Raw genomic sequence first — 14,434 nt, forward strand, 5'->3', positions numbered from 1 at the left:
AAAAAAAAAAAAAACACACTGCTACAGTACTGTATAACTCTTCAATATATCAATATCCATATGGTGGCCCAAATCTTATAGGCACTTGACACTTTTACTAAGCCTTTCAGAACAGGTCAAAATAGTCTAAGTTGTATTTGCACAATGCCACTCCTTAATTGCAGCACAGTATTTGCTATTGTTTCTGGAGCTGAAAAATACTAGCATTCAAGTTTTTTCCCTCTCATGAAAATAAAAGCAAAGTTTGTAATGGAAAACATGGACTAAAGATCCAGAGCAGAGAGAACTCATACATTAGGTAAGGGAAAAAGAGCAATTTCCCCCCACTTTTATGGTAATTTCTGGATCATTTACTTTGCAGGACTTTGAGAACTGGCTCTCGGCTCCATAACAGCAGCAAAGACTTTACTGAAGATGTGATGGGTGCATGGAAGCATACAGCCCAGACTGGAAACACCCTGTTTGAGTTAAAGCTTGAATTCTGTTGCCACTGCATCTGCTGCTCTTCCATTGTTTTGTTGTTAGAGGGCTGGAGCCTTACCAGTCTCTCTGGTAATGAGCTGTCTGTCACAGGCATTTCAAAAGGTAACTCTACATTTACAGCAGCATACAGACACTGCAGGTCCAGCTAACACAGGAATAGACAAGAGTGTGTGGCTGGTGAGGCACAGCTGTGGTGAATAAAGTACAGATATGCCAGAACCCTAGTGTATATATCCCATATGGCTCGCTACATGCCCAAGCAGTGCTTTCTGCAGCTACACTGCTAAAAGTAGCAGTGTAATGTTCTGCTGCCAGAACCCTTCCCCACTGCAGTGAACGACTTGGGCAGCAGTGAAAGACTCCAGCAGGATGTGACGGAAGGGAAAGGCTCCCCACTACTGGAGCCTTTCCTCACCGTCTCCTCCTGCCACAGCCTCTCACTGCCATCTGTAGCTACACACTGCAGCGTGAGCACAGCTTGCCTTTCACTGCAGTATGTAGCAGTGGTGTGCAGGGTATGCATAGCAAGGTTAGAAAAGGCCAGAGACTGCTGTCCTGCATCCTGTGAGGCAGAGGTCACACTGTCCTGTTTGCTGTGGTTCATCAGACTCCTATTTTCTGCTAGAGGCTGCTATCTTGTGCTCCAGAATCTAAGGTTCCATTTCAGCCTTATTCTTGCAAGGAGAATCTCAAAAACGTGAGCTGAGCATGAACAGATGCAGACACGTCACCATTATTTCATTACGTATTTTAAGCTAAAAATAGAAAAGAAACAACTCTGGCTCAAAGAGAAGGAAGTGAGGAATGAGACAGGTAGAGTGCACTACAGTAAGTGCAGCAGCGTAACAAGTGGGACATTGAATGAGAAAGGGCAGGAGCCTTTAGGACAATGTAAGTCATGATAATGTCTCTGGTGCAAGATAATCGGTAACTGTATGCAGTGTCATAGCCTTGTTGGTACCAGGATATTGGAGAGACAAGGTGATTAAAGTAAGATCTCTTATTAGATCAACCTGAAGAATAGTTCTGCGTAAAATCAAACTTCTCTCCCCCCAACAGTTGGTCCAATAAAGAGATTGCCCCACCCACCTTGTCTCTCTAATTGGCAGTTGACTCCTGTGCATAGTGACTGTTGGCAAAAAAAAGAGAGATACATACAAGTATAAAAGTGTCAGTTAAGGTTAGAGGGAAGGGGGACATTTCAGGACACAAACTTCTTAAAAAGATTAAAGTTTTAAAAATAGTTTCCAGGGAGAAACACTGAATCTCTTAGTCTCAATCTGCCGTATGCGTATAATATTATTTTAAGAATCTTGAAAAAAAAAAATCAGACAAAAGTTTAAGTTATCTAGAAATCTTTTTTGTATACAGGAGAAGGAGTAGTATTAAAATAAAAACATCCAAGAGAACTCTCCTTTCCTCACATACAGATGATTCTATCTTCGGAAAAGCACAAAGAGGCCCTTATGGAGTTATTGGAAAGACAACACAGAAGCAGAATGAGCCTCTTAGATATCATTTTTTACATGAAGAGTAGTCATTAGGTGTAAAAATGCTTGGTATACGTGACATTAAGTACCACATCATGCTACTCCGTCAGAGGGTGATTTTGCCACCTCCCCCATCACCAAGTCCAATAATGATGAAAGAGTGGTCTACTGCTGGTTTAAGAAACCAGCACATACTGCACTCTATGGCCTGGTCTACACTACGCCGTTAAATCGATTTAAACAGCGTTAAATCGATTTAACGCTGCACCCGTCGACACTACACTGCTCTGTAAATCGATTTAAAGGGCTCTTTAAATCAATTTCTGTACTCCTTCAAAACGAGAGGAGTAACCCTAAAATCAATATTACTAATTCGGAATAGTGTTAGTGTGGCGAATCGACGTTACTTGGCTCACGGGAGTATATCCCACCAAGTGCCACTGACCGCTCTGGACACAATCAGAACTCGGGCACGGGCCAGGTAACAGGAAAGCCCACGAACTTTTGAATTCCAATTTCCTGTTGGCCAGCGTGACTCTGATCAGACAGGTGACCGCACGCAGAGCTCATCGCACAGGTAACAATGCAGTCTCCTGAGAAACGAAAGAAGCACCCAGCAGGAACGCACAGCACAGGTACCGATTCTGATCACCTATTGGGGAGAGATTCAGTGCTAAACTAGAATCTGTTCGACAGAACGAAAGCAAAAAAATTTTGAAAGAATTCAAGTCTATGACGTGAAAAGGCTCACAGCAGGGCATCATGGCAGTGCAGAGAAAAGTTAAGGAGCCTACGACATCAATACAGTAAAACAGACAACAATACGGAAAGGTCTGGATCAGGGCGAAAACTCGGCTTTCTATGCTGACTGCACCATTTTGGGGGCCTGCGCCCATGTACCCCACCCCTGCCGTGGATCAGAGGTCGGTTGTAATATAACCGTAGGCTGAGGATCTCTGCGAGGGGAAGATGAGGAGATAGACTCTGAAGACACACAGCACTCCATTACCCACCAGGAGCATTTTGTGACCCAGAACTCCCTCCAGCCACCCAGCACTAGCCCAACTGAGAGCCATGGAACGTCCACCAGTGTGTGAGCTGTACCTTTGTAAAATTCAAATGGTTTAAAACTAGCGTTTTTAACTTGAGATGATTTGCAGCAGGCTTGTGATGCATTCGCAGCCAGTACAGTTTCGGAAGTTCATTAACAGTTCTGGATCGTAGAGCGGAATCCTCCAAGTAAGATCTCCAGAATCGACTCTGGAGGTACTCAAAAAGTCTTTCCAGAAGATTTCTGGCAAGCGCGCTTATCCGGTCCCCATACCAGTCAGGACACTCACCATGCATTAGCTAATTCGGCATCATTGCTTACAAAGCACAGCGCGTAAGCTCCTGTGTTGCGCATCAGAACATATCATTTCATCTTGCGCTGTTATTCCACGAGTTTATCATTGATGTAAACCTGTGTGAAATTCAGGATTTATTTAATTCGGAGGGCGATACATGGGATTTTCCTACTGGGCTGCTGCTTATCCTCCTTGCACGTAGCAAGTGGGGCGAGGAGTAAGATAGAGCTGACCTTTTCTACTCTTGGCAGCAGGAATCGTTCCAGCTACCAGCCACGTGGGGGGTGAAGGGAGAGAGGAGGAGATATCACATGATTCTTACATGATGCACCTATAGCGTGGGGATGGAGGGGATAAAGAGGGCGGGTTGCGGTGTCTGCTGGTTCTCTCTATACAGGAAAGGCATCATGTCACTGTGTATATGAACGCTGGAGAAGTCAAACAATAAAGCCTTACATGGCTCGGATGACGAGCTGAATTATGTAGCTGGACCTGCCATCTGAGATTGAACACCAGGAGCCAACAGGTACTCAGCTAAGTAACGATGCATAATGCGATCACTTTAGTGAAATCACATGTGCAGTGAAAGGTGCGATAGGTTATTCACTGGGACATGACTACAACATTTGTTCTGTACAATGTAATCTTTTTACATCTCTCTCCTGTTTTCTCATCAGCTGCGAGCAGTTGTCCGCCTCCCTAACGCCTCCCGAGGCTACGTCAATAAGGTGGAGGGGAGAGAACTTGAGATGAATGTCTTAGAAATCATGGACGTACCGCAATGCAACAGAGCCATCAGAGAGAGTGGAAGGATTGTCTAGCAAAATACGGAAAACAGTGAAGGGAGGAAGAAAACATCCGAGCTGAGGAGGTTGGCTGGGAGAAGATCAGAGGTGTAGGCCAGGAAGATCAGCGTGTGTACTCACACGCTTGAGCGCTGCGTGCTAAACTGATACTGAAACCTTTTCGCACTCACCGCATGGGGATCTTCAAGAAGAGCAAGCGGGTTACAGAGTGCCACATGCAGCCATGGTCTAACCTCCTCATGATACATGTTACACAATCTCTCCTCCCACCAGAGGTTAGAACGCGCGTGTGGGAAGGCTTTCTGCACCCGCCCACCCACGCCATGACAGTCCAACCAAAAGGCTGTCATTTACCAATGAATATGCTTAATCGCCTTTCTTCCTCCCTCCAACGCCTCCCAATACCAAGCATGCAGGATACTAGATAATCTCTGCCTCTTCTTATAATTACTTTTAATAACATTACAATCAAAGGGGAGGATGGCTGTGACTTAATAAAAGTACAGGATTTTTAAAAGATACTGACTTTATTTCTTCAGCAAGCTGTAAGTCAAAGGGGAAGGGTGGGGGTTGCTTAAGGGAATGAGTCAATCGAGGGGTGGAGGTTTCAAGGGAAACAATCACTAGCAGTACCACCGACCTGCCCATGTGAAACTCATTTTCAGAGCTGCTTTCTGATGCGCCACCGCTTCTGGTGTGGCTCTTCTAACTACCTCTGGTGTCTGCTGCTTCGAGTCAGCCCAGGTGATTTCCTCAGCCTCCACCCGCAGAAAGTCCCCTTACTCACAGAGATGTGGAGCAACACAGCAAGCAGCAATAACAAATGGGAGCATGGTTTGGCTGAGGCTGAGCGAGTAAGAATGTTCGCAGCGCCCTTTTAACGGCCAAATGCACATCTACCCCCAGTCCTGCACTTGCTCAGCCTGTAGTTAAACAGTCCTGACACTGTCCAGGCTGCCTGTGTATGGCTCATGACTACGGCATCAAGGGGTAGGCTGGGTCACCCAGGATAACGACAGGCATCTCAACATCGCCAACTGTTATTTCTGGTCTGGAAGTACTTCCCTTGCTTCAGCCGTTTAAACAGAGTTGTGCTTCTGAAGACGCGAGCGTCATACCCTTCTTGGCCATCCCACGGGGATGTTGTGGAACGTCCTTGTGATCCACCAGTGCTTGCAGCACCATCGAAAAGCACCCTTGCGTTTTACGTACTGGTGCCCTGGCGCTCTGGGCCTAGATAGGGATAATGGGTTCCATCTATCGCCCCACCACAGTTCGGGAATCCCATTACAGCAAGCCAGCCACTATACCTGCACGTTTCCAGGTCACAACCTTTCGTAGCAGCACTTAACGATTGCTTTGGTCTTGCATCACAGCACCCCCACGTAGATTTCTCCACGCCCAATTGATTCCCACTGAACCGTAGCTGTCTGGAGTTGCAAGCTCCAGAGGGCTATTGCCACTGCGCTTCTCCACTGTGAGGTTGCTCTCATCTTAGTATTCGGCGTTTCAGGCAGGGAAAAGCCAGTCACAAGTTCAAAGAAAGTGCTCTTACGCATGCCAAAGTTTGCACCACTGCGAATCGCCACACCTGCAAACCTATGCGGTCCCACCAGTCTGTGCTTGTTTCCGGCGCCCAAAATCGGATTCAATGGGTAGCAACCTGCCATTACCCAGCAGAGCCAAAATGCAGGGGCCCGCGTAGGGAGATTCAGTGTCCCCATGTCGTCTGTCGCTCCGTCGGGCGCTGCCGAGTCTGCTCTCCTTCTTCTGGCTTGCAGTCATGGTCCCATATACAGCCGAGACATCGCGAGGTGTTTCAACGTCCAGATTCGTTATGTTCGCAGGGTCCATGATTGCTGTGCTATGGGCTTTGCTCAGTTCCCCGGAAAACGGCCAACGAATGGTTGTTGCTGCTTCACAAAGGGAGGGGTGAGGCTGTACCCAGACCACCGCGCACATGATTTTTGCCCCATCAGGCACTGGGCTCTTCAACCGGAATTCCAAGGGGCGGGGGAGACAGACGGGAATATGGGATAGCCTACGGAACGCTACCCACAGTGCCACCGTCCAGAAATCACCGCCTAGCCCTGGACCATGGACGCACACTATCGAATTAATGTGCCTATGCCATCCGAACATGGTGCCAATTGAATTAATGTGCCTAGTGTGGACGCGCACAATCGACTTTGTAATATCAGTTTTATAAAACTGATTTTAGCTAATTCGATATTATCCCGTAGTGTAGACGTGGTCTATGTTTGCATGTAGTTCATAAAACCCTTTGCCCTATGCAGACAGTACTCCATGGTTAGACTTTAGTGCCCATTGCTTGTGTTAATTTAAAATGACCACTAGTTTCTGAAGATTATTATTTCTCTCTACTTCATAAAAAGCTACTATTATCTGGCTGAATTATAAAAGCCAAAGCCCTTCACCACAAGATTCTTGGTACTCTTTAAGATTCTATAAAATTTCATAAATAAGACTGAGTCACTCAGGACATTTTTTCAAAGCCATAGTCTTGAGATTGCAACACATTAAAATTTAGTATTGGATTTTTTTTAGAGTATATTTTTATTTATTTACCTTTTTGCTTCCTCTAGATGGCATAAATACTCATAAGCAATGTTCTGACGCCTCCGCTCATCCATTTCTTCTGCTGAAAGCCTTTCATCATCCACAATAGCTGTAAACAGAAAAAACTATGTCAAATTACACATGATTAGAGGTGACCCTCAAAGCAATTTTACTAAAAAACAAAACAAAACTGCTGCAGCTGAGAAAATGCTCTTTATAGGACTTCACTGAGAAACATTTGCCAAATACAGAAGTACTCTTACCACACCAAGTAAAAAAAAAAAAAAAAAAAAAAAAAAAAAAAGAAGATTAAAAGTGTTAAAACCACAACATTTAAGTTTTATAAAAAAGTATTGGGGAAATTTCCTCCAACACTCTCCTCCATGCACCACATTCAATATCCTAACATTCATACTTCCCCCTCTTTGATTTTAGATTCTTCATACTATTTATTTGAGGGGGCATGCAGAGTTCAATTATTTTTCCTCCCACTTTTTTCAATATGTGGAGGGAAGACAAACTCCCCAGCAACCACTTTTTCAGGCAAATACTAAGATATCAGGTAGTAGGCTTTCTAACTGGAATTCTTCTTACTCCATTATATACAATCCCCATCACCAACCTCTCTCATGTAAAAAAGTCAAATCCTTACCCTCAAAGGATAACTTCTCCAGTATACATGGGTACAGTTACCAAGATTGCACATATAATTTCCTGCATAGTCTTCTGAAAATGTAGGCCTAAAGCTTCTATGGCATAAACTTGGTCAAACTGTAAGCCCTGCAATTACATTCGGCCTACTAAAAACCAAAAACACAAACACCACCACCCGTAACTAATAAAACTGTGCCAGTCACCATGCTTATCTGTTTGCACGTAGTTCCTCATCACGAGCCTTTGATCTATTTGTATCTTTTGGATTGTAAGGCTGCTGGAGTGGGGACTTGCGTTATGCTGGATGCTGTACAAACATGTCTCCATTACCCTGGCATAAGTAATTAATTCCCCCTGTGCAGTCTCCACTGGATAAAGTGACCTCTATTTCCAGTTCTAAAAACTGTTCTGGGGATAGTATTGCTATGTGCTGTCAAGAAGTTAGGCTGCACCCCAGAGATGGTTGCATTTCTGTGTGGGTAAAATTACCTCTATAGTTTGCAAGAGCACTTAGGATGAAAAATACTACATACGATAGTGGATAGAAAACTCTGTATTTGTACAATTTCACTTCTCGATCAGCCATCAGTGCAGCAAGCACACTGCCAAAGCCAGAAAAATAAGAAAATTAAACCATAGTAAATAGGGCTCTCAAGCAATTTAAAAAAAAAAAAGAATCATGATTAATTGTGCAATTAATCGCGCTGTTAAACAATAGAATATCATTTATTTTAAATATTTTGGGATGTTTTCTACATTTTCAAATATATTGATTTCAATTACAACACAGAACACAAAGTGTACAATGCCCAATTTATATTTATTACAGAATATTTGCAAAAACAGAAAGTACTTCTTCAATTCCTGACTACAAGTACTGTAGTGCAATCTTTATGTGAAGTTGAACTACAGAATGTAGAATTATATAAAATAAAAACCGTGTCAAAGTTTACAGCCTACAAGCCACTCAGTCCATTTCTTGTTCAGGCCAATTGCTCAGACAAACAAGTTTGTTTACATTGACGGGCGGGATAATTGCTTGCTCGCTTTTTGTTTCAATTACCGGAAGTGAACAGGCATTGCAAGTAATTTACGTGCAAATGGACCTAAACAATCATAATGTCCCCTGTCAATGCTTCAACTCACCATTCCAGAGGACATGTATCCCATGCTGATGACTGTTCGCGCTCGATAACAATCAAGCAGAGCGGACAGGACGCATGCATTTCATTATCTGAGTCAATGCCCAGCAGCAGTTGATTTTCTTTTTTGGTGGGTTCGAGTTTCTGTGCTCTGCATCAGATGTTTCTCCTTTTAAGACTTCTGAGAGCAGTGCTCCACTCTTTTGTCCCACTCGGATTTGGACTGGCCCTTAAGATCTTAAACATTTTCTTGGTCGAGTTCTGTAGCAATATTCTTAAGCAATGTCACATCTTCTTATATTTTGTCAAATCTGCTGTGAAGTGTTTTAAAAAACGAACATGTGCTGGGTCAGTCATCGAGACTGGCTAGCTACACAAAAATATATGGCAGAATGTGGTAAACAGAAATGGGAAAATACAATTTCGCGCTTCCAAGGAGTCCAGTCACAAATTTGATTAAAAGGTGTTAAATGACCGTTATCAGCATGGAAGTATGCATCTGGAATGGTGGCTGAACATGAAGGGCCGCATATGAGTATTTAGCATATCCGGATCCATCCCGTAAATACCCTTGCAACGCTGCTACACAAAGTGTTATGCGAATACTCTTCTCACTTTCAGGTGCATTGTAAATTAAAGGCAGTATGCCCGTAAACGTAACGACAAACTTGTTTGTCTTAGCAATGGCTGAAAGCAAGAAGTAGGACTGAATGGATTTGTAGGCTCTAAAGTTTTACATTGTTTTGGTTTTGAGTGGCAGTTATATCAACAAAAAAATTTTTAAGCTACACTTCACGATACAAGAGATTACATACAGTACTTGTATGAGTAAATTGAAAAAATATTTGTTTTTTTAGCAGTGCAAATATTGTCGTAACAGGAAATACTAAGTGAGCACTATACACTTCATATTTTTGTGTTGTACAGAAATCAATATATGTGAAAACACAGAAAACAAAATATTTATAAAATTAAAATTGGTAGTGCTACAAGACGGCCATATGGGTCAGACAAAGGTCCAGCCAGCCAGTATCCTGTCTACTGACAGTGGCTAATAGCCAGGTGGCCCCAGAGAGAGTGTATCCTAACAGGTAATGAATCAAGGATCTCTCTCCTGCCTCCAATGACTCCACCTCCTCTGATTAATACAGACTAGAGAGCATCTTCTTACCCATCGTGGCCTAACAGTCATAATTAGACTTAACCTCCATGCATTACTCCAGTTCTCTTTAAACCTTGTATAAGTCTAAGCCTTCACAACCTCTCAGTGCAACGAGTTCCCAGGGCTGGCTCTGTGCATCTGTGTGAAGAAGAAACCTCCTTTTCATTTGGTTTTAAAACCCTGCCTGCCTCATTAATTTCATTTGGTGGCCCGTAGTTCTTATATTATGGGAACAACTAGTAACTTCCTTATTCACTTTCCTACACACCACCTCAACTCATGATTTTATATAACCTCTATCATCAATCCCCTCTCTACCCTTAGTCCTCCTCTTTTCCAAGCTGAAAATCCTAGCCTCTTACATCTCTACATATGGGACCCGTTCCAAATACCGAATCATCTTAGTTGCCCTTAGCTCTGAAGCCTTTTCTAAGCAAGTATCTTTTTTTTTTTGCATATGAGACCACATTGTAATGCAGTATTCAAGGTGGGGCGTACCATTGGATTAAATATACGAGGGCAATAAGAAATATTCTGAGTCTTATTCTCCATTTTTTTTTTTAAAAAAAATGGATTCCTAACATCCCTGTTTGCTTTTTTGTGACTGCTACGCACAATGCGTGGGTGTCTTCGAGGAGAACTATCCACAATGACTCCAAGATCTTTTTCCTCGATTAGTTTGTAGCTAAATTAGCCCCCATGCATATTGTTATTATAGTTGGGGTTATTTTTCCCCCCCAACATGCATTACTTTACATTTAATCCCACATACAACTCTCATTTGCCATTTGTTTTCCTCAGCACTTTAGTTTTGAGACATCTTTTTGAAGTTCTCACAGCTGCTTTTGGTCTTAACTATCTTGACCAGTTGAGTATCATCTGTAAACTTTGTTCCAGCCTCACTGTTTATCCATTTCTCCAGATCAGGGGCAGCTCTAGACATTCGCCACCGCAAGGGCATGGCGGATGCACCGGGGGGGGGGCACTCTGCCGGTTTGCTGGTCCGCACGGAGGCTGCAGTGACCTTACCACAGGCCCCGTGCGCTGCAGAGGGTCGCTGGTCGTCTGCGTGCTCCACTTGAAAGCCATGGCCACCAGCGACCCTACCGCAGGCACGCCTGCGGAGGTCCACCTGAAGCCGTGGGACCAGCGACGCCACCGAAGGCATGCTGCCTGCCACCATACTAACTCTCCGCAACCCAGCAGAGGCGCCCACCACGGCATGCCGCTCCACACAGCGCGTTGGCATGTGGAGCCAACCCTTGCTCCAGATCATTAAATGAATAAGTTGAATAGGATTTGGTCCTAGAACGACCCTTGGGGAAAACCACAGTTTACCCTCTCCGTTCTGCAAATTTAACCATTTATTCCTACCCTTCCTGGTACTCTGTCTTTTAACCAGTTCTCCAATCCATGAAAAGACCTTCCCTTTATCCAGACAGCTAAGTTACGTAAGAGCCCTTGTAGGGGGACCTTGTCAAAGGCTTTCTGGAAATCTAAGTACACTATGTTCACTGGATCCCGCTTGTCCACATGTTTGTTGACCCCTTCAAAGAACTGTAACAGATTAGTAAGACAATTTCCCTTTATAGAAACCATGTTGACTTTTGCCCAACAATTCAGATTTTTCTATGTGTCTGACAATTTTATTCTTTACTATTGTTTCAACTAATTTGCCTGGTAGGGATGTTAGACTTTGTAATTGCCGGGATCACCTCTAGAGCCCTTTTTAAATATTGGCATTACATTAGCTATTTTCCAGTCATTGGGTACAGACACCCATTTATGGACAGGTTACAAACCACAGTTAATAGTTTATGTTTAATAGTGTGATTAATCATGATTAATCACGTGAGTTACCTGTGATTAATCAACAGCCTTAATAGTAAATAAATTTCACATCATCCCAATTCTATGATATGCCATTTACAACTGTTAAAATAAACGAACCAGGCTAGCTCCTCCAAATGAAAGATATATGTGGGACAGATGCTTCCGTGCCCACAACTGATAGCAACATGCACTATACAGCAGCATTTCCCTGATGAATCATAGAACTCTTAAAGAATGTCATTACTAAGCACATGTGCAGTTAAAACAAGTTGAAGTCCCTTGCCTAAAATTCTGACCTAGAGTTGCTACTTTGTATGATACATTCAACTAGACTACACTGAAACTTCAAGCTTAGCAGTTTCAGTCACCTCTGTGCATCTATCCTTCTCAGCATTTCTCCTCTTCTTGCAACTTTTAAGATAGCACCGTTAGCCACCACTAAAAGTTTCATCCACTGATAAATGAAATTCATGCTTTATTCTGACTTTTCAGTCCATTAACTCCAGCAAGCACGACACACTAATTTACAGACTGCAAAAAAAACTCAAGTCAATTTTTCCTCTGCAATAAGCCATCAAATCTAAAAAAAAAGATTATGTAGTCTGTTGCTAAACCTAATGGTATGGAATATTATAAGTATGTTTATACTGTTTTTAGGATTCCTTCCATTTGTCAATATAAATAGTTTGTGCTTTTTCTATACTGAGACATTTTCTATTGTCTGATGTCTACTGAGCTGAAGAAAGGGACTGTTAGTTAGAAGCACTGACAGCTCCATCAGAGTATTACTAAGAGAAAACTAGATGTTTGAGAGGGTTATTAGCACAAAGCAAGTTGCCTGTTAAAACTACTCACCATGAGCCAGCCAGTGCAATATCAGTATCCCAGACTAACTGTGGATGACACGGTATTGATTCTCTAATTCAGGTTGGTAATGTTTCCATTATAAGCCTGATTTTCTCCAGGCACAGACCAGCTACTACAGCATCCAAAAAGGAGCATCTATAATGTCTCTTATAATACGAATCCCTGAAGTGGAAGGAATTTAAGTGTTTAAATTCTTTAAGTGAGCTGGTGGAGTTGTCTTTATGAGCTACTGAAGTCACAAAGAATGGACAAGTTCCATAGGGTGTGGATATTTAACAAGTGCCAAATCCTCATTTTAGGGCTCCAGAAAGCTTGTCGGCTCCACTCAGAAGATACACAAGTTTATAATTTATGCAATTCTTAAATGTTCTTAATAGTCTGCCCTGAGATTAGTGCTAATACTCTTGAGCCACTGCAGGACAGCAAGACAACAGGGAAAGTAATTCTGAGAGATTCATAGATTACAAGGCCAGAAGGGACCATTGGGATCATCTAGTCCAACCTCCTCTATGACACAGGGCATAAGGCTTCCTCAAGATATTTCTTAGAGCAGATCTTTTAGAAAAACATCCAATCTTGATTTTAAATTTTTAAATGTAGAATCTACTACAAGTTCTTGGTAAATTGTTCCAATGGTCAGTTAGTATCACTATTAAAAAAAAAAAAAAGGTGTGTCTTACTTCCGATCTGAATTTGCTTAGCTTCGACTTCCAGCCCTTAGATTGTGGTATACCTTTCTTTAATAGGCTAATCAAGTCACTCCTTAACCTTCTCTTTGTTAAGATAGATTGAGGTCTATGAGCCTGTTTATCACTGTAAGACACGTTTTCTAACCCTTTAATCTTGCTTGTGGCTCTTCTCCAAGTCCTCTCCAATTTATCAACATCCTTCTTGAATTGTGGGCACAAGAACTGCACATCATATTCTGGCAACTGTCGCACTAATGCAAAATGCAGAGGTAAAATAACCTTTTTATTCCTACTAGAGATGCATAAACAGGGGGATCTAAGGATTGCATTAGCCCTTTTAGCCACAGCGTCACACTGGGAGCTCACGTTCACCTGAGTAACCACCATGACACTCAAATGTTTTTCAGAGTCACTGCTTCTCAGCAGAGTCCCCCACCCCCATCATGTAAGTATGGCCTGCATTCTTCATTACTAGATGCCAACATTTACATTTAGCCATATTAAAACACACTGTATGATTACACCCAGTTTACCAAGCAACCCAGATCACTCCATCAGATATCTCACTTGCCCTCTTATTTATCATTTCCCCCCAATTTTTGGGTCATCTGCAAATTCTCAGTGATTTTATTTTTCTTCCAGGTAAGTGCTAAGTGTTCAATAACATATGGCCAAGAACCTATCCCTGCAGGACCCCACTAGAAATACACCTATAAAATGATTTCCCGTTTACAATTGCTTTTTGACCTACCAGTTAGCCAGCTTTTAATCCATTTTGTGTACATCACGTTAGTCTTTATATCTGTCTAGCTTTTTAACCAAAATGTTATGTAATACCAAGTCAAATGCCTTACAGATGTCCAAGTAGATTAGATCAACACTACTGCCATTATAAACCAAACTTGTAGTCTCATTTAAAACATATCAAGTTAGTTTGACAGGATCTATTTTCCATAAACCTATGTTGATTTACATTAATTACATTATCCTCATTTAATTCTTTATTAATTGAGTCCTGTATCTGCTGCTATATTGCCCAGTATTTATGAGAGACTGACAGGCCTATAACCCAGGTCAACTCATTTGCCCTTTTTACATACTGGCACAACATTAGTTTTCTTCCAGTCTTCTGGAACTTCACCAATGTCCCAAGACTTATTGAAAATCAACATTAATAGTCCAGTGAGCTCCTTGGTCAGCTATTTTCAAACTCTTATCCAGTATCCAGTTATCCAGACCTGCTGATTTAAAGAAGTCTAACTTAAGTAGCTGCTGCTGCTCAACTGCCTCCTGAGATTCTATCTGAACAGTGACCAAGAGCTCAAAGGGGGTTCCACAAGGCCCATAAGAACTACATTAACATCCCAAGATTCTTCCAAATG

General features: G+C 42.4%; 1 protein-coding gene across 2 annotated transcripts in view; it reads right to left on the minus strand.

Moving 5' to 3' along the window:
* The window catches only part of IQGAP2 (IQ motif containing GTPase activating protein 2), a 254,515-nt gene that overhangs the window by 186,431 nt on the left and 53,650 nt on the right, over nt 1-14,434 (minus strand). For both annotated transcript variants that reach the window (XM_032774320.2, XM_032774329.2), the window contains exon 2: nt 6,715-6,814. In XM_032774320.2, coding sequence (XP_032630211.1) covers nt 6,715-6,814 — 100 coding nt within the window. The remainder of the gene's footprint in view (nt 1-6,714; nt 6,815-14,434) is intronic.

The sequence above is a fragment of the Chelonoidis abingdonii genome, chromosome 6 (assembly GCF_003597395.2).
Source record: "Chelonoidis abingdonii isolate Lonesome George chromosome 6, CheloAbing_2.0, whole genome shotgun sequence".
NCBI classification, from domain to species: Eukaryota; Metazoa; Chordata; order Testudines; family Testudinidae; genus Chelonoidis; species Chelonoidis abingdonii.